The sequence below is a fragment of the Pseudorca crassidens genome, chromosome 19, assembly GCF_039906515.1.
Source record: "Pseudorca crassidens isolate mPseCra1 chromosome 19, mPseCra1.hap1, whole genome shotgun sequence".
Taxonomy (NCBI): domain Eukaryota; kingdom Metazoa; phylum Chordata; class Mammalia; order Artiodactyla; family Delphinidae; genus Pseudorca; species Pseudorca crassidens.
In genome coordinates, this window is record NC_090314.1 from 17,410,483 (window position 1) to 17,435,652 (window position 25,170).

General features: G+C 39.7%; 2 protein-coding genes across 10 annotated transcripts in view; both read right to left on the reverse strand.

The window, feature by feature from the left end:
- The window catches only part of NSRP1 (nuclear speckle splicing regulatory protein 1), a 66,598-nt gene extending 63,540 nt beyond the window's left edge, over positions 1-3,058 (reverse strand). Inside the window, exons 1-3 of one of the 3 annotated variants that reach the window (XM_067715453.1) lie at positions 2,991-3,032; positions 2,526-2,592; positions 1,692-1,785 (exon numbers count right to left, since the gene is read on the reverse strand). Coding sequence is in view for 1 of the 3 variants with exons in the window: in XM_067715452.1 (XP_067571553.1) it covers positions 1,692-1,785; positions 2,991-3,010 (114 nt within the window). In the remaining 2 variants the exon portion in view is untranslated. Of the gene's footprint in view, positions 1-1,691; positions 1,786-2,525; positions 2,593-2,990 lie in introns of all 3 variants that reach the window. The other 2 variants (XM_067715452.1, XM_067715454.1) reach the window with 2 other exon arrangements.
- A 6,290-nt stretch (positions 3,059-9,348) lies between these two features.
- Positions 9,349-25,170, reverse strand: part of EFCAB5 (EF-hand calcium binding domain 5) — a 114,145-nt gene continuing 98,323 nt past the window's right edge. For 5 of the 7 annotated variants that reach the window (XM_067715338.1, XM_067715344.1, XM_067715341.1 and 2 more), the window contains 4 exons: positions 24,103-24,356; positions 22,546-22,829; positions 22,053-22,149; positions 9,349-10,093 (listed from right to left, as the gene is read on the reverse strand). In XM_067715338.1, the coding sequence (XP_067571439.1) occupies positions 9,912-10,093; positions 22,053-22,149; positions 22,546-22,829; positions 24,103-24,356 (817 nt within the window). In that variant the 3' untranslated portion in view covers positions 9,349-9,911. Of the gene's footprint in view, positions 10,094-22,052; positions 22,150-22,545; positions 22,830-24,102; positions 24,357-25,170 lie in introns of those variants that run through there. The other 2 variants (XM_067715342.1, XM_067715343.1) reach the window with 2 other exon arrangements.

The following is a 25,170-nucleotide window of genomic DNA, read 5'->3' on the forward strand; positions in this document are numbered from 1 at the left end:
CTCATTTCACAATGGAAAAGAAACAGCAATCACATCAGTAAACTTTCTAGATCACTTGTATAAACCCATCCTTCTCAAACTGGAGTATATGTTGCTTTGCATTACGTGGGTATGCCAGGATGATTTATGTGAAACTACAAGATAACCAAGACGTATTTTTCTGTTGTGTCTACAGTGATTTTAAAAAATTATTTGTATATTAAAACAAACCACAAGGGTAGTGTCAATTCAATGGGGAAGAGCCTTCAACAAATGGTGTTGGGACAACTGGATATCCATCCACATGCAAAGAGTGAAACTGAACCCCCATCTCATAACCGTATAAAAATTAACTCAAAATGGATCATAGATGTAATTTTAGAACTAAAACTACAAAATTCTTAGAAGAAAACATATGCGTAAATCTTTGTGACCCTGGATTAAGCAATGGTTTCTTAGGTATGACACCAAAGCAGTAGCAACCTAAGAAAAAAAATATATTGGACTTTCTTAAAAATTGAACTTTTGTACTTCAAAGGACGTTATCAAGAAAGTGAAAAGACAATTCACAGAATGGGAGAAAATATTTACAAATTACATCTAATAAGAGACTTGTATCTAGAATGTATAAAGGAATCTTACAACTCATAACAAAATGACAACCCAATTAAAAACTAGGCAAATGATATGAACAGACATTTCTCTAAAGATGATACATAAATGGCCAATATCCTTGGTCGTAAGTAAAATGCAAATCAAAACCACAATGAGATAGTTGTCTGGGGCATAATGTGGGGAAGCAAACTAACTGCAAAGGGGCGTTAAAGAACTTTCAGGGAAGAGAGAAATATTCTACAATACATCTTGACTGGGGTGTATATATTTGTCAAAAGTCACCAACCTGTACACTTAAAATCCATGTTTATATGCAAATTATATGTAAATTATCAACTTTAAAAAATGTAAGCCATCTAGAGTCTATTTCTTCAACAGAAGAAAAGAAGCAAAGGATCAAATATGTTCAATTACCTAACCATGCTATTATATAATTAGTAAAAACTGAAAGAGAAGTGATTTTTTCTGCCAGAGCAAAGGAAGTATGAAATTGATACAAAGTCTTTTAGAAATACAGAAAATAACTGAAGTATTAAATAAGCACACATTTGGGGGTTTTATGAACTGCTGTAAACTGGGGCTTCATAGGAAAACACTGTTTTGGCTGCTAAAACATAAAATGTTCATATTAGATGTCATTATCATCAATGCTAACTTTATACACTACCATATTACAACTGAATAACTACACTTAGCAGACACTGAGTAACCACAAAAGTAGTCTCATAAGAAACTACTTTGCTAATAAAAATTTCTAGGAAACTGGCAACATCTTAATAGCTTATTTCCAGGGATCTTTACAGCAACAATTTTGTTATATATCAGTATTATTGTCTGAAATTACTCTGTATAACTGCTCAAAAATAACTGAAGTTCATAGCCTTGGGGGAAAAAAAAATCTCTTAGATTATCTGTGTATCACCTACAAAAAAAAAAAGCAGACCTTTCTTCTTTATTCTTTTTGATAATTCTGTAAATTATAATGCTACAGATATGCTGTATTAACAAATATCTAAAGCAAGCAAAGACATTAAATTCACAAGTTCAATGTAAAAAAAAAATTTCCAACAATGCAGTAGAAAAACAGTTTCCCTTACCTCATCATCATCATCAGAATCATTCCCAAACACTGAAGGTTTTTGCAAAACAGGGTGCAACTGCTGTGCTTTCTTTGGCAAAGTAAGCCCATACCTGCATTTTTTTTTTTGAAATAGAAATTACACCATTATATTTAAATGTTAAACAATAATACAGCCACTACCTCCTCCAGACGAAGCTACCAAGTCAAAACATGTCACATAACCTATGAACATATAACACTGGTTCTGATTTTCAACTATCTAAAAGTTCTAATATGCACTAAGTTTTTATAATTATTACTTTAAGTGATTATTTGTGGGCCAAAATCAAAATACCATTTTAATCAAAGAAGGGAAGTGAATGAAGAGTTCAGAAATGTTTTAGATGGTGAAATGATAGCAAGGTTTTAAAAAGAACATGTTAGTGGAAAGCTCAGTTGATGTCCACTAAAAATAAAAATGCTCTAAATTATCCTTGTGATCTAACAAGAGTCAAGAAAATACTTGTTTTTTTTTCCTATTGGGTACACAATTTTAAAGAAGTTATTGGATAAAGGTTAATGTCATCCATGAAAATTTTTTAAAAGATTACATTAACTGAGAAACCCAAGTAGCCACGGGGCAAATTGCCATTACACTTTATTAAGCACACTTGCTTTGTCTTGGAGCACCTGAAAGAACCATCCCATCAGATCCAACTCATTTAGTTTCTCACGTTTTGGCCTTTAAGACGCAGAAATCACAGAAGGCCGCATCACAAGCGAGGATTATACATCAAAGATAAAACTTCCAAGAACATATAACATTTGTCTCTTTTGTGGCAACGTATACCCCAATTCCCTATATGCCTACCCTTTTCTGTGGCTTCTAAGCACAACAGTCCTAAACCGAGAAGGGAGGGCGGTAATCAGAACTTGACCTGCCAAGTAGAACAAGGCCCTCTAAGAAAGCCAGGAATTGTCTCTCTTCTCATTGCCCCTGAAAGCATCCAACCGGGGAGAAACTCAAGCGCGGGGTAGGAAGCAAGACTGAGGGGCCTCAGACCGAGCTTTTGGAAAATAGAAAAGTCTCGCTCTCTGCCCCTCAGCCTAACTTCCTTTATTTCCTCACAAGTTTCTCCCTCAAACTTCGGGCTTCCATCCTGGAAAATGTGGGGGGGGATGGGAATATATGTTCCTCAGGATTTCTCGCTTTCCCCCATCTCTATCCCTGACGACACAGCCCCTTCACTTCCAGCGCACTTCTACTGCTCGGCCAAAGACACAGTCGCCGTGGTGTCTCACTCCCCAGACTAACCCTAACTCCCAGGTCACTCACTGCCTGCCCGGAATCGCCATCTTGCTCCCGTCTCCGCTGAACGTGGCCGACGCCGACGTGACGCTGACGCAGACGCCGACGTCGAACGTGAGCTCTCGCGCGGGTTTGGGCGGCCTAGACCCCGCCTACCGGCTGGGTTCGCGTTTTGTGTTGCTTCCGCACTGCTGGGAATCTGATGCTTGGCTTTGGGCGTTGTTTTGAAAACCGACAGACTGCCTCGAAATCAGTGTGAAGAAAGGAATGGCAAAATTTTAGGCCGGAGGTTCGCAGAGAGTGGTCCTGGGACCAGCAGAATCGGCATCACCCGGGACTTTGTTAGAAATGCAAAATTTCCGGGTCTGTTCCACATCTACGGAATCAGAAACTCTGGGACGGGGCCCAGAAATCTGAATTTTAACAAGCCCTCCAGGTAATTCTGATACTCAAGTTTGAAAACCACTGCCCTAGGCTATCGATTTCCCCCCGCCCCCGAGGTACTCAGCGTGAGTATACCCGACTCAGGGTAATTTGGCAGAAGATGAAAATCTGTACGCTAACTATCTCATTATAGGACAGAAATGATTAATAAAATACCGTGGTACCACTGGGTATAGGAAGTAAAATTATATATGATACTTTTTAAAAAATGCTAGTCACACTTCACCTGTGGACCCACTCATTCTCGGCCCTTCCCAAACTAGTAACAGCAAAGAGATCTTTTGAATTACCGACAGAAGAATGTTAAAATCTCCAGCTGTAATTGTGGATTTGTCTATTTCTCTTTTTACTCCTGTCATGTTTTGTTTCATGTATTTTGAAGTTTTGTTATTAGATATATAAACATGTAGGATTGTTGTGTCCTCTTACATTGACCCCCTATACCATTAAGAAATGATCCTCTTTATTTTTTTATTTATTTTTATCTACTTTATCTGATATTAATGTAACCAGCATTGTTAGCATAGTGTATCTTTTCCCGTCCTTTTTACTTTTAACCTATTTTAATTAGTTTGTGTCTATATATTTAAAGTGGTTCTCTTGTTGATAGCATATAGTTGGGTCTTGCTCTTTTATCCAGTTTGGCAATTTCTTCCTTTTAACGTGGGTATTTAGAACATTTTCATTAAAGCAGTTATTAGTATAGTTGCAATTTGTTTTCTCTTTTTCCTATCTGTTTTTTGTGCTCCCCCCTCCACCTTCCCCCGGCCTTTTGAATTAATAAATTTTTATGACTCTGCTTAAGATTTTTATGCTTCAACTTCTTTGTTGGCTTATTGGCCATACTTTGCTTTTTTTTTTTTTTTTTTTAAGGTTTTGCTTTAGGGTTTCTGGTACACATCTTTAACTTATCACAGTCTACCTTCAAGTAAGAATGAAGCACTTTCTGTATAGTATAAAAACTTTATAAAAGTATAGTTACATTTTCCCTGAGACTTTGTGCTGTATTTGTCACACATTTTACTTCTACCTATATTATAAATGCACAATAAATTATCATTTTTGCTTTAAACAGTCAATTATCTTTTAAAAATATTTTTAAATAAGAAAAATGTTATGTTTATCCACATATTTACCATTTCCCATGGCTGCGTATCTTTGTGTAGATCCAGATTTCTTTTTCTTTTTAGCAGGAAAGGGTGGGGTAGTGGGAGGAGGAATTGGATGGTCAAAGGGCACAAACTTCCAGTTATAAGATAAAAAAGTATTAGGATGTAATGTACAACATGATTAATATAGTTGACATTGCTGTATGTTATATATGCAAGTAGTTAAGAGGGTAAATCCTAAGAGTTCTCATCACAAAGAAAAATATTTTTTCTTTTTCTTTTATATCTATGTGAAATGATGTATGTTCACTAAATTTATTGTAATCATTTCATAATGTATGTAAGTCAAATTATTATGCTGTACACCGTAAACTTATACAGTGCTGTATGTTAATTATATCTTAATAAAACTGGAAGAAATAAAGTTGAAAGAAAATGCAAAAGAATCCACAGGCACACGTTCTATTAGCTGTCAGAACGATGACATCATCACACATCATGAAGCCTCTGCAAAGTTCAGTTGCACACTGGTGTGAGGATGAGTGAAAAAGGCAAATTGTTAGAAATATAGTTTTGACCTGGAAAATTCCAAAAGTGTTTTAGGGACCTTTGGGAGTCCACAGACCACATTTTGATATCCACTCTTCTAAATGAATTAATGCTGAGATATATTATTAAAGGAATTATATAGCTTTGCATATAGGAATATGCTGAATGTCTTTTTTTCCCCCAAAGTGATTAGGGTAAGGCTAGATAGAAACCAAATATGAAATCTGCTTGGGGCACAGTGAAATAAGAGGGAAAAAATATATATACATATATAGACACGTATATTGGTTTCTGTCCCAGATTCCCAGTACAGAGCTCCTAAAACCTTTGTGATTTCCTGAGTAATTAGAGCACTAAGAGCAACTGTTGTTTTTATACTTGGTCTTTGACCCTAGTTCCTGGTTCCCTGGGTGATAGGAGTTATTTTGTTCCAATGAGGTAACTCTTGGTGGGCTTCTGGATAGCATCAGCATGGGGGCTAGTCACCCGAGAGACCACACCATAAGTTAGAAGCTTGAAACTTTCTACCCCACCTCCCATCCTCCGGGAAGAAGAGAGGGGTTTTAAACCAAATTAATGATCCATCATGCCTACATAATGAAGCCTCCATAAACAACCCAAAAGTATGGAATTCTAAGAGCTTCCAGGTTGGTGAACATATCTACCTGCCCAGAGGGTGGTACACCCCAACTTCATGAGGACAGAAGCACCCTTCCTGACCTCACCTATGTATCTCTATCTGGTTGTTTATATGTATACTTTATCATATCCCTTATACAATAAATAGGTCAATGTAAAAAGAAAAGAAAAATATTATGTTTATTCACATATTTACCATTTCCAATGTCTCCATATCTTTGTGTAAAACCAGATTTCTATTTAGTATAAACATCTTTTTTTTAAACAGCTTTATTGAGACATAATTCACATACTGTGCAATTCACCCATTTAAAGCATACAATTCAGGACTTCCCTGGCGGTCCAGTGGGTAAGACTCTGCACTTCCACTGCAGGGGCCATGGGTTCGATCCCTGGTACCGGAACTAAGATCCCGTTCGCCATGCCACGCAGCCAAAAAAAAAAAAAACCGTACAATTCAATGGTTTTTAATATATTCAGAGAGTTGTGCTACCACCATCACAAGGAATTTTAGGATACTTTCAATACCCAGAAAAAAACCCATGTAACCATTAGTCACTCCCATTTACCTCCCCCCGCCCCCGCAACAGTAGGCAACCAGTAATCTACTTCTGTTCTCTATGGACCTGCAGTCCTATTAGTTTTTGCTCTGTGTATTTTGGAACTGTTATTAGGTGTGTAACTATTTAAGATTTTTATGTCTTCTTAATTAATTGACCATTTTTTCATTATGGAATGACCTTTATCACAGTAATATTCTTTGCTCTGAAATCTACTTTGTCTGATATCTTGATAGTCACTCCAGCCACTCCAAAAGTTTTCTTTTGACACAAACACCAGGGAAAGCAAAAAGATGTTCAGGAAAGGAAAATAATTGTAACTTACTACATAGCTAAGCCCTAAATAGCATACATGATCATGATAATGCAAACACTGAATATCCAGCTATTCTGATCTAAGTTACTATGTAATTATATTGGGAAGAAGGAAGGAGTGGGAAATGTGTATGTGTTTGTGTGTGTGTGGATGCACACACTGGGGAAGGAGCTAAATCTTTGTATTGCATACTGGGAGGTTAATAAATATTGCCTAATTCAGGAAAAAAAAAAAAAGCCACACAGCATGTTATTTTGCAACATGGAGGCACATGTCAAAACTACAGCCAGAATAGGGGTTGGCAAACTTTTTATGCAAAGGGTTAGATAGTAAATATTTAGGCTTTATGGGTCATAGGTCTCTGTGGCAGCTACTCAGCTCTGCCCAGTGGTATGAAAGCAGTCATAGACAATATGGGCATGGCTTTTCCAATAAAACTTTATCATGACAGGCAACTAGCCAGATTTAGCTTGTGGGCTGTTTATTAACTCCTGAGATAAAAGAACTGAAAGTAGATGACTTAGAAGCAAGGAAAGTAGGGGTGAGGTTGAGCTGGGAAATGCTCTGGTCTTGATAGACCTTGTATGACAGAAGGACTTTTTAAACTATGAGCATGTGTTATTTTGCTTAAAATAAAAAGAATCGATAAAGGGTAAAAATAAAGCCTCCTGCCTGGGCTGTCTGCCTCTTACTTATGGAGACTGGATGGGGAATTAGTTACACAAAGTTATCCAGCTCGATATCCTATATAATGCAAGCTTCTGTATTCTCCCATTGCCTTTAAGCTCAGGCAGTAGGTTGAGGAGAGGTAAAATATGGTTAATGACTAGGAGATGGAACACCCACCAAGGGGAATTACAATGCCTACAGAGAAAGACATAGGCAATATTTAATGAATTGATCTTGCCTGCTGAGAAGTCTTTATAATAAGGTCATGGAGGGGAGGGGAGGGACATAGAGTTGATGATGTAGGGTGGGGTTAGGTGGGAGTGGCATTGCATAAAACCTTACAGAAGAGGAATGAAAATTCCCTAAATTACCTGCAAAGGGTCTTCTGAGTCCGTAGATTGAGGATGTCTGTGGAAGTTAAGGGCAGCTGGTTGCTTGATCACATTTAGATTATGAAGGAATGGGAAGTCAGTCACAAAAGACCACATAATGTATGATTCCTTTTATATAAAATATCCAGAACAGGCAAACCCATAGAGAAAGCAAGGTTAGTAGTTGCCTAGGGCTGGGGTGGGGAAAAATGGGGAGTGATTGCTAATAGGTATGGAGTTTTTATGGGGGTGATGAAAATGTTCTGAAATTGATAGTTGTAAATGGTTGCACAATTTTGTGAATATCCTAAAAAGCATTTTCATTAAGTATGTGAATTGTATAATATATATGTTATATTTCAATAAAGCTGTTAAAAGAGCCAATAGGAGCTTTTCTGGGATTCCAATATCATTGTCTTGAAACCTTATGTTGTTTCTGGACCATGGAAAGCTGTAATTATAAAGGAAAGTGGTCTGGATGGTCTACACCATGCAGTATCATTGTTACCTATAAAATATGGAGAAAGAGCTAATTTAAAAATCCAATTAATCAAGTCTAAGCTTCTGAAGTATATGTAAATACAAATAAATCAATAAATCTATTGAGTCAAATAAATAGTTTAAATATAAACCTACATCTAAATTTTTGTCAAGCATAAATAACATCCTCTTCACTAAAAGAGTAAACTCCTGGTGTTAAGGGATAGGATTTTACTTGGACGATAGTTAGATAAATTCAACCCTGTTGGTTGCTTAATTCTAAAGTAGTTTCCAAAAGACTAATAGCATAGTCTTTAGCCTAGTAAAGTCTGGAAAGTGTTGGTGAGATGTCTGGAATGCTGGCAAGAGCAATAAAACAGAAATTAGGACATGTGTGTGCCTCTTACTAGCTGTTGTGACCTAAATAACTCACTCTTTGAGCCTATTTCCTTGGTTATAAGATGGGCATAGTATTGTAATATCGAGACTGCCACCTTACACGTTATGAGGAGGATCAAATGAGCTAGTATGTGAAAATGCTGATACTTCAAACAAGTTAAAATGCCATGCAAGTGTGTGATAATTTTATCATTAAGCTGGATGCCATTTAGTTAACTCCATGACAAAGGAAAGTGGTCTGGATGGTCTACACCATGCAGTATCATTGTTACCTATAAACTATGGAGAAAGAGCTAATAAAATAATAACCATGATAATGGTTAAACAGGTGGCAGTCTGCAAAAATTTCCCCTCCTTGCTGCCTAAAATGCCATTTGTATTCACAGTGGACTCTTTATAAGCTTGATCTGAAGCCATCACGATATGTGGCTATCAGTTTAATATCTTCAAGAACATTGTTCCTAGAAATGTTGCTGCAAATGCCCTGAAAAGACCACTTCCAAATATGAAACAGGCTTATAGGTTAAAACTGGGCATGCGATCATCCAAGAGATGAGGCCTGGTAATAACACTGCCATCTTATCAGAAAAGGTTAAAAAGGGACCTCCAATCTCAAAATATAAGATGTTTGGAACACATCACATTTTGTCAACCAAATAAAGAAAATGAAGTTTAATTTCCCAAAATTTTATTAAAAATGGACTCTGTCATCAGATATCTTATTGCAAAGATGAAATCTCACAACAGAGCAGTAAAGTTTGCTGTAGTAAGAAGCTTTAAATAAATATAAATTCTTTTTGCAGTTCTTGAACTTGAGAGGATTTTGTTATTTAAAAAAAGTGTCTTCTTTTTTCCGTGAGTCATGGACAAACATTTTCCCAGAATTTCTATTCATTGAAATAACTTTTAAGTTGTTAAGGTAAGTAGGGGTAGGGGGTGGAGATGGGGATGGGGAGGAAGTGGTGCTCATATAAGTCTTTGAAAAATTAGAAAAACAATTCCCAGTCCATTTCTTAAAATCTTTATTACTTGGTGCTCTTTTGATGTAAAAACTGCCATTATTTCTAAATCCTCAGTCTTTCTTCGATTGTACTTTAAAAAAATTAAAATAACTCTGCCCAACGAACCGTAATAGTCCCATGCCAGATACAATGCTAAAACTAAAAGGAAACTTTAAAATATATTCTATAACATACATTTCGTTATGGCTACCTTAACTGGATATTTTTTAGATCAAATTTCTCCTTAGGTAGCACTTTTGGTTTTATAAAGCACTGAGATAAATGTCTAGGAGAAGAATATGTTTATGTGGCACTCCTTTCCAAATGAAAATATTTTATTTTATAGTTAACAAACAAAACTGAACATGACAAAAATACTCTAAATACAGTAGCAGTTCCATTAGCATTTCCCTAGCAAGCTTCCCCCTGGCATTTTGCATACACATAGGAGTCAGTCTCGGATGGCAATGGGGGTGAAATGGCACTATTTATTTTTTTGTTCAGCTTCATAAGAGCTGAACAGATGTGTGCCCAGTGGTATAAGTATTCGATAGCAGTATTACCAAATGTCCATACTTCAATTCTAGAATGATCTGCACCAAGAAAAAAGAAAGTGTGAATAGTTTTGTACTTTTATTACTAAAATATATTTTAATACTAAAATATAAAATATAAATTATGACAAAAGTTCATTCGATATATTTTGAGTCAAAACCATAGCAGAATCCTGTTTAAATATGTAATTACAGGAAAATGGATAAATAAATTTCCTTATATTCATATAATGGAATACTACACAGCATTTAACAAAGAACTAGAGCTACATATATCATTGTGGATAAATCTCAAAAACATACTGTTGAGAACAGTAAGTTGTAGAATAGTATGTTCTTTTGGATATAGTTAAAAACAATTTTAAAACCTGAAAATATTATATTGTTTATGGATTCATAGGCATGTAGTAAAAGTAAGAAATCATGATGAAACTGATAAACACCAAATTCATAATAATATTAGCTCTAGGGAGGAAGAGAAGAGAATGGGATCAGGGAGGGGTATAGAAAGTCTCAACTGTTCCTATAATGTTTTCTTTCTTTAAGAAAGTCTGACTCAACCATGCATAATGTTAAGCTTGGATATAGAATATGGCTCCATAATGACTACACAGGTGTTCGTCTCTAACTTCTGTGTTTGAAATATTTCCTAATTAAAAATTATTTTTAAACATATAATCACTGTACACCAAAACATTTCATTTGTTAGACTGCTAACTATTAAGCTGCCATTCGTAAAAGTTACTTTTTCCCAGGAGTCAGTCAGTGACTAATATTCAGATAGAATGGTCCAATGGAAAGAGAATATACTTTAAAGTTGAAAGGATCTGAGTTCTAATCTTGGCTGTACCCCAACTAGTTTTGTGACCTTGAAAAAAGTCACTTAATTGCTCTGAGCCTGTTTCTTCTTCCAAAAAACAGAGATAACTCAGAATTGCTATGAGGATTAATGAGAAAAGATATGCAAAAATCTGTCACAGAGTAGTTGCTCAAAAAAATGTTAATTACCTTCCTTCTTTCAGGTGCCTTCTACCCTCAGGTCTATGTTTTACTCATTTTTGTTACTTCTAGTGTCTAATACAGTTCCTAACCCAATAAATGTTTGCTGATTTGAGTTCAATCAAACTATTAAGTGATACTTATAATTGAATAAGAGGTTTTAAATGCTTTCTATACAGTAGCTCATTAACAACACTGACAATTATGTCACTTATGGATATCTATTAGGATGACAAAACAGAACGTATATTATTTCCCTATCTTCTATCAACATGAAGGAACAAATTTCCCTGAATTAGGGTTAGACTTTCTATGGTTTTGAAGGCATCACTACCACAAAGGTACAATGTGGGACAGGAAAGGCACATAAAATATGGAAAACATACTCAAGTCTCATTTTTATTTGAAGCTCACTTTAAAACACGTGGGTACAATTTTCTAAAATTCTGTTTTAACACACGCACGCACACACACAGAGGTACTGTCTTCTCTCAGTTGTAGGTGTTTAATAAATGTTGATTGAAACAACATTAAATTGTGGAATAATTAAGTTAGGCTTTTCAAATACTGTCTTTTCAGTAACATTAGTGACAATTATGAATAAAAATTAAAACAGATGCTGGTCATGAGAGCACATTAAAAATACTTGATTCAGGGCTTCCCTGGTGGCGCAGTGGTTGAGAGTTTGCCTGCCGATGCAGGGGACACGGGTTCGTGCCCCGGTCTGGGAAGATCCCACATGCCGCGGAGCGGCTGGGCTCGTGAGCCATGGCCGCTGAGCCATGGCCGCAGAGCCTGCGTGTCCGGAGCCTGCGCTCCGCAACGGGAGAGGCCACAACAGTGAGAGGCCCACATACCACAAAAAAAAACCAAAAAAACAAAACCCTGATTCATATGATATTATGGGTAATACTAGACCAATAACATACATACTTAAACTATTGAGATGCATTTGTTATAATTGATCGCTTTTTGTATTAATTAGCTTCCTGGAAGCTTTAAAAGTTAATGCTATAGGCTGCAAAGATTACTTTGATTATCATAATATTCCAATGTTATGAATCTAAATTAAATAAAACTTCACTCTAGAACACTCCTAATACCAGTCCTAACTAATTTTCTGAGATATAACAGCTCTGCTACTGCCCACAGCCTTTATTCTGCCTTTTCCAGATCCCCATTAAGAGCCCTGTTGCATTGACGCCTGCCAGTGTTCTTATCCGACATCCAAATGATCAGACCCCTATCTGCAGCCATTATTAAGCTAATAGCCATCTCCACGGTGATTCAAGGATTTGAGGACGGGGAGCGACGTCGCTCCCTTTCACAAGCCCCTGTTGCTTATTTCCTGTCTTACTGTTACCGAGGACAGAAGCTCCGAACCTGTCTGGTGGAGGTTCCTGTTTCCCTGCCCCGTTTCAATGAGAGATTGATGCCTTAACAACTGGCTCTAATGATTTCTCTAATGAAGCCTCCATCGGTCGGCTGGGTTCCCAGTAACAACGGTTGAGTGTTACTGCCCTCTTGTGGTGGATAGACGCCAGATCTCTGCAGTTCAGCAGAGCTCCAATGCGCATAGATTTAGTAATTCTTCCTTTGTAAAGGATATAGTAAATTATTTGAATATATCTGAGTTTAAAGACTTGCTGGGTCAAACTTTGAATCTCTGTTTATGAACCTATTAATTCAGAAACACTTTATGGTATTTTTGTAGGGTCTAGCTTAATCAAACTTTTAATTACATAGGGAATTCATTCTGCTGAAAACATTGGGGTATTATAGGATATTTATAATTAAAATTCCATTTATGGATCTCTGCTTTAACACTGGATTAATCCTTTGGGAATTATAGACAATTAGAAAGATGTGCGAAGCAATAAAGAATGAAGTCCTTAAGCTTCAAGTCCAAAAGTTAAAGTGTAACTGCTCCTTTCAACTAAAATCTAACCCAAGATCAGCAAGCAGTGTATCTTTTTAAAAAAATTTTGGTTGCATTGGGTCTTTGTTGCTGCATGCGGGCTTTCCCTAGTTGCAGTGAGCGGGGGCTACTCTTCGTTGCGGTGCACGGGTTTCTCACTGCAGTGGCTTCTCTTGTTGCGGAGCACGGGCTCTAGGCGCACGGGCTTCAGTAGTTGTGGCACGTGGGCTCAGTAGTTGTGGCACGTGGGCTCAGTAGTTGTGGCTCGCGAGCTCCAGAGCACAGGCTCAGTCGTTGTGGCGCACGGGCTTAGTTGCTCTGCAGCATGTGGGATCTTCCTGGAGCAGGGCTCAAACCCGTGTCCCCTGAATTGGCAAGTAGATTCGTAACCACTGCGCCACCAGGGAAGTCCCTTTACTGTTTATTTAAATTAAATTATTTTAAAACACTTTTAAACAAAAAATAGAAACTCGCTATTGATGTGATAAAACCATTACAAATAAAAGTTGAATGATATTTTTTCTTGTATTCCAATGGCACAGGTATCAGTTGTTTGCTCCTTTTTGTTTGGAGCTTAGTGTGGGAAGCCTACAGGGGTCTTTGCATTCAGTAAACACACTAATACTCTCCCTGTTTTCACTCTGGTACTCTCCCTCTCAGTTGTGTCTGACGTCCCCCAGTCCAGAGAAATTCTAGGTTACCTTCTCTGAGGAATAAATTTCTAAGGTTGGGGAGGGAAGGTTGCCCAGTGGTGTGATGTAGAGAAGATGAGATACAGAGACCAAAACACTAAAACAGAAAGATGAGAAACAACAGGGAGAAGAAAACTTCAAAAAATACTTAACATTAATACTCTCAGTGAGATAAGACATTGCATTCATGAAATATGAACAACATGTTGTAGAAAGCAAATATTTAGAGAACAAGAGCAACAAAAGCTCTCAAACATTAAAATGCACAGAAACAAAAATTCAATAGGATTAAAAGTTGAGAGAATGTCTCAGAAAGTGAAACAAAAAGACAAAAAGATGGAAAATAGGACAGAAAATACAGGGATTTTTGAGGCTGAATCTAGGAGATCCCATGTCTGAATAATAGGAGGAGTTCCAAAGAGGGAACACAGAAAAGGGAGGGTAGGGCCTCCACTAACCTCTAGGTCATTTTTGTGTAAATAAGAAAAAGACACCTACCATGGATGAATATACTCTATAAGCACACGGCTTGCTGGGGAGAAAAAGGTGTATGATCTACTGTATAGCACAGGGAACTCTGCTCAATGTTACGTGGCAGCCTGGATGGGGGAGAGTCTGGGGGAGAATGGATACATGTATATGTATGGTTGAGTTGCCTTGCTGTGCACCTGAAACTATCACAACACTGTTAATCGGCTATACTCCAATATAAAATTAAAAGTTAAAAAAAAAAAAAAAAGAGGGCTTCCCTGGTGGCGCAGTGGTTGAGAGTCCGCCTGCCGACGCAGGGGACATGGGTTCGTGCTCCTGTCCGGGAAGATCCCACATGCCGCGGAGCGGCTGGGCCCGTGAGCCATGGCCGTTGAGCCTGCACGTCCGGAGCCTGTGCTCCGCAACGGGAGAGGCCCCAACAGTGAGAGGCCCACATACCGCAAAAAAAAAAATAAAATAAAAGAAAGAAAAAGGTGTGAGGAAAGAGATACCCCTCCTCCAAGCAGATATAGCCTTAAGCTGAAGCACACAGTTTAGTGTATGGAATTCTGGTTAGATTTCAGCCCCCACCATCCTCAGCAGGGCACATCTGTGCAGTGCACAGACTGCACAGCTGTAAGTAGCAGCCTTGATGCCATGGAGGAAATCATCAGGGCTTAAGAACCTGTGTTTCACAACTGAAAAGGCCCAGTGAGTGCTCAGATCAATGGATGAAAACAGACCCACATCAAGATATATCATTATGAAATTTCACAGTCTTGGAGATAAAGGAGTAATTCTATAGCTTCTGGAGAGAAACAAAACAAAACATGCACAGAATCTGAAAGTTACATGCGCAGAATCAGAAAGGCTTCAGACTTCTTTTCAACAGCAAGCTTGGAAGTTTCCAAGTTTCTTCTAACAACGGAGCCATTTCCTCAAGAAGTTAACCATAGAGTTTCCATATGACCCAGCAATTCCACTCGGAGTTATGTATCAAGAGAACTGAAAACACATACTCACAAAAAAACTTGTAAACAAATATTCATAGCAGTATTATTTATAATAGCCAAAAAGTAGAAACAACTCACATGTCCATCGACTGATAAATGGATAAATAAAATGTGGTATATCCTTATAATAGACTATTATTCAGCTATAAGAAAGTAATGAAGTAGTACTGGTACATGCTTGGACATAGATGAACCCTGAAACATTATGCTAAGTGAAAGAAGCCACATACAAAAGCCACCTATTGTATGATTCCATTTATATGAAATGTCCAGAATAGGCAAATATATAGATACTGTAAGTAGATTAGTGGTTGCCAAGGGCTGGGGTGGGGAGGGGCAAAGGAGAGTGACTGCTAATGGGTACCAGGTTTCTTTCTAAAGTGATGAAAATATTCTAAAATTAGATAGTGGTGATGATTGCACAACCTGGTGAACATACTAAAAACCACTAAATGGTATACTTTAAAAGAGTGAAATCTGTGGTATGTGAATTATATCTCAATTTCTAAAAGAAGACAATGGGGGACTTCTCTGGTGGCGCAGTGGTTAAGAATCCGCCGGCCAATGCAGGGGATATGGGTTCGAGCCCTGGTCCGGGAAGATGCCACATGCCTCGGAGCAACCAAACCTGTGCATCACAACTACTGAGCCCGCGTGCCACAACTACTCAAGCCGGCGTGCCTAGAGCCCATGCTCCACAACAAGAGAAGCCACCGCAGTGAGAAGCCCACGCACTGCAATGAAGAGTAGCCCCCGCCCACTGCAACTAGAGAAAGCCCAGGCGTAGCAACGAAGACCCAACGCAGCCAAAAAAAAAAAAAAGACAATGGGGCAATGTCTTTAAAATTACACTTCCTAGCAAACTACAAATCAAATGTGACAGTTGAATAAAAACATCTTCAGACGTGAAAAGTCTCAAAAAATTTACCATTCATGCACTAGTGCTCAGGAAACTACTAGAGATATGCTACCTCAAAACATGGGAGTAGATCGAGGAAGAATGAACGAAAAGAATGGCAAAGTAAATGCCTCTGACGGCAGCAAAATAAATTTCAGGAAGGCAGCTAAGGAGCAGATCTGGGGTGGGGGAAGGCCCCAGATTCAAAGAAAATTAAGATCTCTAGAAAGGATGGCTTCAAGAAAAAAAGAAATTGAAACCAACAAAAATTACCTGGTAAAACTGACCTTTTGGGAATTAAAAATACGGAGAGACAAATAGAAGGGGTGAGAATAATTATGAAGTACAAAGAAAACTAAGCAATTTAAAAAATAAAAGGCAATTATTTACTTCAGGAAAAAGAAAAATGAAAAAGGAATGATCAAAATATGCTACAATGCTCAGCTGTGGATATCTGAATAGGCAAAATCATGTAAACATTGCATTTGGATTTAACTCCAAATAGTAATACAATTTCATTGGGAGGGCAAGGTAAGAAAATTGTGGTATAACAGAACTAAACTTTCATCTATAAGAAGAAAATCATTTGACAAGGCTTAAGTTAATGACTCAAAAGATAGCAATAGTGCATAATATTAGAAATATAGAAAATTTGAAAACAACAGAAGAAACAGTCAAAAGAGTCAAAAAGAATTGCATGGCGAGAGGAACTGGGGAAAAGAGAGGAAAGGGATGGGCTAGTGACTTCTTTGTTAGAAGGCTTTTGACCTTTTAAAGTACTTTAATAAAAAGTATGATATAGGGCTTCCCTGGTGGCGCAGTGGTTGAGAGTCTGCCTGCCGATGCAGGGGACATGTGTTCGTGCCCTGGTCTGGGAAGATCCCACATGCCGCGGAATGGCTGGGCCCATGAACAATGGCCACTGAGCCTGCGCGTCCGGAGCCTGTGCTCTGCAATGGGAGAGGCCCCAACAGTGAGAGGCCCATGTACCGCAAAAAAAAAAAAAAAAAAAAAAGTATGATATAATTTTTATAATCCTTTTGGGATAAAAGATTGTTTTAACATCCACTGAAATGAAAAAAATGAGTGACAAAGGAACTTGGAAAATATGTTTGCCTTAAATAGAAAAATGTTCTCATTAAACTGATTTTCAACAGCCTTTATCAGATATCAAAGCAATGGGATGTTACCTTGACAAAACCATTTTTCTCATAATTCAATAACTACTATTGGAAAACTTCAAAATTTAACATCAGAAGGAGTGATAAGGAATGAAAGAAAATAGCTAATTTAATTTTTCTCTTTTTTTTTCCCCCAGATGACTTGAAACTGGAAGGGAAATGCATGGGAAATGGGCAAGCATCTAGGCCCCAGGTCTTTAACAAATTCCAAAATAGTTCCTGAACAGTGTGTGAGTACTTGTCTCATATCTTAACTAAAAGGGCCCTTTAAGCGGTTCTTTTCAGGACAAGGGAATCTATTCTAGAACGGAATGGATGTTTCTACCTCTAGAGCCTGAAATTCGTGAGCAACTCATAAATATCACACTCTAGACTCCCTCTTAAACCCAGATCTAACTGTGATAGCAGCTCTTTTCCGACAAGTAGGGACAAGTCTTGGAAGAGGCCACTATCTAAGAATACTAGGTTTGAAAAGGTGGTAGGGAACTGTAACCAAATCCAAGCCAAATAGGACAAAACAATTTTCTTGGTTTCTTGTCCATTTCATTCTGACTCATTTAAAAGAACCCGGCACATCCTCACAGTTGCAGATTCAGTTCAGTGCTGTATTCATATTTGCTATTTCTGGATGGTTGGTAGAATCCTGTCTGATCTTTAGCTGTGCAGTGGGAGGTGAAGGAGAGAGTCTTGCCCCACTTCTGGAGTGGAGAGGGATGGAGAACAGCACTCAGTAGAGCCACCACGGTGGTGGCAATAGCAATTAGGGAAAGATCTCCCGGGGGGAAAGGTGAATCTTGAGGACAGAAGTTAATCAGGGCTGTGAGTCCAGCAGTCCTGCCCCCTGATGGTAGAGCATCTCCCTCCATTGTCATTCTTGGAGGATCATGGTGGTATTTTATGGAGGAAGCTGGTGAGTTTCTTTATAGATGGTGATAGCACTGAGGCTGTGGCCGCTTTGGAAGAGGAGCCCTGGGTCTCTCGCAGGAAAAGTGGAGGGCCTGGGGAACTCCTGCTGAGACCAGTGTCTGTGCACCTATAGACGCTTGGATTTAGGTGTGGGGAGGAAGTATGGCTACTTGCAGAAACACAGTTTCTAGATAGCAAAGTGATTGTGGTCACACTTGGAATGGGAGACAGCTCTTCTTACCTCTAGGTCTGAGAACATTTCCTGGTAGAAAACATCTGTCCAAACCCACTGGGAAGGCGACATGGGACAGAAAAACCAGGCAAGGCTGGCATCAGAGGTCCAAAATGGAGTGAGGAGAACAGATCCATTACAAGGTGGTCAGGTCACAGGTCTTCAGGTAGAGAAGGCTAGCTACATGAGTACTTTAGGCAGAGTAACAGAGGGTAGCAGGCTTTTGATGCACTATGCACAGCTGTCCGGGAGTGGTCACTGGAGTCAGTGGGTCCCCCACAGGGAAGTATGTCAGCAACATTCACATGCAATGGCATAGTCTTGGGAAGCCAAGCCTGCTGAACAAAGTTGCCCAGTGCTCCTGCAAAGGTGACAGTCTCAATATAAAGGTGGGACACAGCTGCCTGGAATTCCACCAGAATATAAAATAACCCTTTCTAGAAATGTAAATCAAGACCACGATGAGATATCACAACACATCTGCTAGAAAGGCTATTACCAAAACAAAAACCAACCAAACAAAAAAACCCCAAGAAATAACAAATGCTGGCCAGGATGTGGAGAAAAGAGAACCCTTATGCACAGTTGGTAGGAATGTAAATTGGTGCAGTCACTATGGAAAACAATATGGAGTTTTCTCAAAACATTATATATAGAACTACCATATGATCCAGCAATTCCATTTTTGGGTATACATCTGAAGGAAATGAAATCACTATCTTGAAGAGATATCTTCACCCCTCATGTTCACTGCAGTGTTACTTACAATAACCAAGACGTGGGAACAACCTAGGTGTTCACTGACAGATGAATGAATAATGAAAATGTGATATATACATATAGTGGAATATTGTTCAGTCATAAAAAATAAGGAAATCCTGCCATTTGCAACAACATGGATGAAACTTCAGGGCATTAGGTTAAGTGAAATGAGTCAGACAAAGACAAATACCGTATGATCTCGCTAGAGCTAGGATGAAGTGGAGTGAGAGTTGGAAGCAGAAGCCCTAAAAAAGTGTGGGCACATCACCAGCCCTGACTCTGTTTTCTTGGCAAAATCATCAGTTTGGAAGGTTTGGTGAGTTTGGAGCTATGCCAAAAGTCCCTCCCCATCCTGGGCAGAACCTATAGGTATTGGTGGCATTTCATGCTGGGTGGAGTCATTGAGTAGGGGCCTTACTTACTTCTAGAAGAAGGCTCAGATAAACTTGGGCAGCAGAGTGCCCTGCCAGAAGACTCCTCTTTTTCTGGCACAAGCAGAAGGGTGCCCCAAGAGTTCTCTTTCCTTTCCCCAAATGCGGAGCTTAGAATTTCCTGATACAATTGCATCTGAAGGAGAGAGGGTTGGTACCTGGGTGGTCTGAACTTTCTTGATTGATTCAGAGACTGTGGTAATGCTAAAGGTTTGGTGGCCGTGGTAGGGGAGCCTAGGGGATATTAGCTTCTGGCTGAATCGAGCTGTTAACTGCAGTTGGAATTCCTGGCACCTGAGGACACTGCTGGAAGAGAAAGTGCTGGGGAGCATTGGAGATCAAGGCTACTCAGGAATCAGCTAGCACAGTCCAAAGTGGGGGCAAGCAAAGGAAACAGAAATTTGCATGTTTTCCTGAAACAAAAGAGCTATATATGACAACAGGAGGTAGTTCTGATAGGCAAATCGGAGGTGAGCCTGAAGAAACTCCCTTGAAGCATTGGTACAATGCCATGGATGATGCCTTTATTAAGGGCTGAGAGCCAATTCCTGAACATGCCTTCAAGGTGGAGAGGGGAGGGGCCTGATCCTCATCCCTAGCTCCTATCTGACAGAGGGACTGGACTGGACACTTGGGGGGGTACCTGAGTCCTTGCCCAAGAAGGGGAACATCAGTCTGAAGGGACACAAGTGGCAGCAGGATCTGGTTCTAGGCCAAGGGGCTGGCAGGTTGGATGGGGACCAAAGTGGAGTAGGGACTCAGGGAGAATCTCAATTAGACAAACGGGTCACACATGGGGCAGTGCCAGGCCCAAGGCAGGGACTAAATCTACTCCAAAGGGAAGAGCAGCAACTAGGCACTGACATAGAAAATATTTCTGCTAGAGTTTTAAGTCCTCAGTGAACAGTGAACAAGTATAGACCAAGTACAGTGTATACAAATATATAGTGAACACGTATTCGTTTTTGTTGTTGCTGCCGTTACTGTTTTCCTTAAACAGCACCTTAGAAGTGATAACTGCAACACCTGTGAATGCAGAGGCTCTGTGAATCAGTCCATGGCCCTGAGGGCACACAGAAGACCTTCCAAACAGGAATTCTAATCTTTACTCACACCACTCTCGGTCCACATGAATTCATGTGAACTTTTTTTTTTTTTTTTTGGCGGTACGCAGGCCTCTCACTGTTGTGGCCTCTCCCATTGCGGAGCACAGGCTCCGGACGCGCAGGCTCAGTGGCCATGGCTCACGGGCCTAGCTGCTCCACGGCATGTGGGATCTTCCCGGACTGGGGCACAAACCTGTGTCCCCTGCATCGGCAGGCAGACTCTCAACCACTGCGCCACCAGGGAAGCCCCATGTTAACTTTTATGTGAATCTCGTGTCTAGCACTCCCGAACTTCTGGGAGTATCTCTCCTTCCTAAGCCAGAAGATCTCTCTCTCTCTCATCCACCCGTCCTCGCTCACTGCTTTGTGCTTCCGCTGTGCTACGTGCTTCCACTGCCACAGACAGCCTGAAGAGTGTGGCTGTCTTCCCCCGAGTTGCCTTTTCCTTTCTCTTGTCCTAGGAGTCTGATTCTAAGCCACTCTGCCTAATATAGGTGTCACGGAAGTCTAGAAACCCTTGTGACTTGGTCCAGAGTCTCCAAAGAGAGTGGGGGAGAGATGGATAGGCTTAGTGAAGAGATTTCTACAGAGCCATTTTTCCAATTAATGATTAGTTTTCTAAATGAGTTAAAAAAAAAAGAACCAAATTTTTAAGTTCGCTCTTTACTGTTCTATTCATATAAACGGCCTCAGGGGGATTCCCTGGCTGTCCAGTGGTTAGGACTCTGTGCTTCCACTGCCGAGGGCCTAGGTTCGATCCCTGGTTGGGGAGCTAAGATCCCACAAGCCGAGCAGCAAAAAACAAAAACAGAACAAAACAAAACTGGCCTTAGGTCTCTGGTGGGGTACTATACACACATAGAGAAATGTGTGCTTGTATATGCATATTTACCCTTATATGTTACCAGTTCTCTGTGGTCAAAGAGCTCATCACCTTTTCCAACCTGGGAGCCTCACTGCTTTGATTCCTGCTGATGCTCCTCCCAAAAAGTCTACATTACTAGTCTATAAAGACTCATAATCTATTATTTTCTTCGGTTCTTCATGGGAACTAAAGATAATAGCTGCCTTTTTGCTTAACATACTTGTCTCCTAGTCTCACTGCAGCCCCTATTTGCTTTTATTTTTTAGCGAATTATGAACATGTAGTCAATAAGTGGGAGACAGAGGTGCTTCTGAATTCTCATACGTGTGGCACAGACAGTCACTTTGGGGATTGCAGTAGATTACAGACAATGCCCCTCCTTTTAGAAGACTATAATCAGAACTATTTTCCCCTAAAAATTGAATGTATGAGCCACTTGCTTTATTCTAATAAAAGTCTCTGGATTGCAACTGTGTTTTGTTGCTCTTGGTATAGATTTAGACCAAAATTAAGTGGAAATTTACCTCTGATATATTCATCAATGAGCTTTAAATTAACCTTCAGTTTCCTAGCAGTTGGATCAAAGTCACAAATATTCTCGACTAAGTATTGGTTAACGTACTGTGAACAAAGAACAAAAGTTATGGAATCATCAACAAGTGGAAGTAGAGTGCCCAATTCATCAGTTTACATAATTCCATTTATATACACTTCAAAACAGGCAAAACCAGTCTATGGTGTTAGAAGTCAGGATTCTGGTTACCCGAGGGTGAGTGTGTATGTGTGTGTGTGTGTGTGTGTGTGTGTGTGAGAAGCTGGTGATGGGAGAGGGTACGGTACAGAGGACGGCTTTGGGGATGCCACTAATGTTCTGTTTCTTGATCTAGGTGCCTGTTACAAATGTTCATTGTGTAAAAATTCTTGCCTTTGTATACTTAGGATTTGTGCAATTATGATTTGTATATCTAAACTTGTGTAGGATATTTTTCAATAAAGTGTACTTAAAAAAAAACTTACCAGTTTACACTGATCCCAATTTCCTAAGTCACTTGATAATTCCAATTCTGGATGAAAGAACAAGATAATCCCTTTTAGGATGTCTTGTACTAGTCTTATGTTGGCTTCCAACTCCTGGGACTGGCTGTCTGGTGATTTTGGCTCTGCCAGAAGATCATAATCATAGAGCAACAGTGACACAAAGTCCATGGAGGTAAGCAGCCGGAGGCACTGTTGTAGCTCTTTCAGCATGACTCGGAAGAAGAGAATGCCTGCCCGCTGGACTGCTCCCACATTTTCAATTTCTGGAATGATTGAATGACATCCCACATTGTTGTTTAGTACACACACTACTTTTTAATAGGATTCTGAACATAACATAGTAAAACTTTTTTTTTTCTTCAGGAAGAAGAAGACCATATCCTATGGTTTTAAACAATCAGTTTCTCTAGTCACGAAATCAAAAGGCAAAAATGGAATTACACCTGGTGAAGTTCACAGGAAGAGGCTTTGAGGAAATGTGGAAACTTTTTTGGAGTTAGATCTTGGTTTGAATACCTACTTTCCCCCTTATTGGTTCTGCGGTCTCTCTGAGCCTCCTTTTCATTTTCTGTGAGGATAGAGCTGATCCCTACTTCCCTGTTGAGCTGTGGGAATTACAGGAGATGGTATATGTAAAAGTGCTTAGCCCCAGGTCTTACACATAGTGGATGCTCAAAAGACATGAGTTTTCTTTTCTTCTTCTCCCACACTGTGTAGTGGCTAGAAATTTTCAGTTTTACCCCACCAGAGTGTTACTCTACTAATTCTGGTCATTCCATTCTAGGCAGCCAAAGGTTTCCATGCTTCCTTCTTCCCTCCCTTCTGCCCAAACTGATTTTGTGCTAAGGGTAGCCTAGTGAATGTGGAATCATAAGGACCGGGGGCCTGTACTTTGTCGTGCACTAGCTTGCTATTGGACTTTTGTTTTGACGGGCGTTAGCTTCTTTATCTGTAAAATGAGATGTTCCGAAGAGTTAGCACTGTGTAATGTACTGAAAAGAGCACCCAAACTGGGGTGCAAATCCAGCCTTCACCACTTGTTAACTATGTGATTTGGTGCAAGTTGTTTCTCTGAACTTTACTTTCCTCATCTGTAAAATGAAATAATCACCATTCACCTCATAGAGTTATGGTAAGGACCAATTGAAATAACATATTTAAAGTGCTTGACACATGATGTGACATTTAATATTGGGCTGGCCAGAAGGATCATTCGGGTTTTTCCATAAGATGTTACAGAAAAACCCAAATGACCTTTTTGGCCAACCCAATAAATGCTACTTGTATATTGCCTTTATGAGTCCTTCCAGTTCTAAAACCATGACTCTAGCCAAGAAAATGTGATTCCTTACCCTTTGCTAGAATTTATAGCCCATACTCATCAGCCCAAGACTGCAAGAAGGAAATCCTTCCATGTGGAAAGATCTATATATTGCAACAGTTCATTTTAGAAAATGCATCCTGCATTGCATTGTCTGTGATTTCCCCAAAACTTTTTAAATCCATGAATTCAGATGGTCGCCACATGTACAATACCTAAGATATAGTTTTTCTTTATTTCTCCAGATAATTCGCCCAGTATTTCATTGCAGGCAACTTGGATCACTTTCGTCATTTTCTGTAGATCTTTAAATTCTCGATACAACAACATCTTACTTCTGCCAATGTTAACATCGAGAGCTCCCAAAGCTTCTCCTGTTCTCTCACGAAGTGGAACTACTATGTGGTTTTCTCCACAGACAGAGGCCAAAACAACTTCTGAACTGTCTGTACACTTAAAGAGGAAATCTCTGAAACCAAAACCAAATAAGCATAAGGATATAAAACAACAGCCTGTTCATAACATTCCACCCAAACATACTGAATCATCTTCTCTTGTGCCTACTACACTCCAGCCGCACCAGCCCTTGTTGCTGTTTCGTCTGCCTGGACCACTCCACCCCTTGAGTTCACAGGGGTCTTTCCCTCAGCTCCTCATAGAGAAGCCCTCCCAGACCCCACAATCTAAAATAGCTGCACCTGAGTCTCGCTCCACCCTAATACTCTGCCTTATTGTTTTTACTATATACTTATCCTTATCTGAGGGTATTTGTTTTTTGTTTAAATATTGTCCAATACGTATTGGTTGAATGCCTGAAGGAACAATGAGCGTGTTAGGTCAGGTGCCCTAGAAGCAGAGCCTGAGAAAAGGGATGCTCTGTGCAAATGATTTATTGAGGGAGTGCTCTCAGGAGAAACCTGTAAGGGTCTGAGAAAAGCACGATAGGCAAGGGGGAGGAGCTAAGCAAGAATGTGATTTCAGGTGAACTCTAGCCTCAGTCTGATCCCAAGGGGAGCTCTGGAAGGCAAATTGTGCCCAGACTCTGCTCCACCTTGAGGCAGGGGAGAGGCCTTTTGTCAGTCATTAGAGCTCTAATCTGCTTGGGTTGTGTGTGGAGAGGGTGTTTACAGAACTCTTAGGCACCTCCTGGTGAGAGGCTCCCATTGCTCAAGGGTGCTCCTCCAGAGAAAGTTACAGTGTAAGTCATTAGCAGTAGGACCTGGCCCCTCGCAGAAGGTACATGGGGATCTGGGCAGGGCACCTGCTTCAGTGAGGGACCTGCG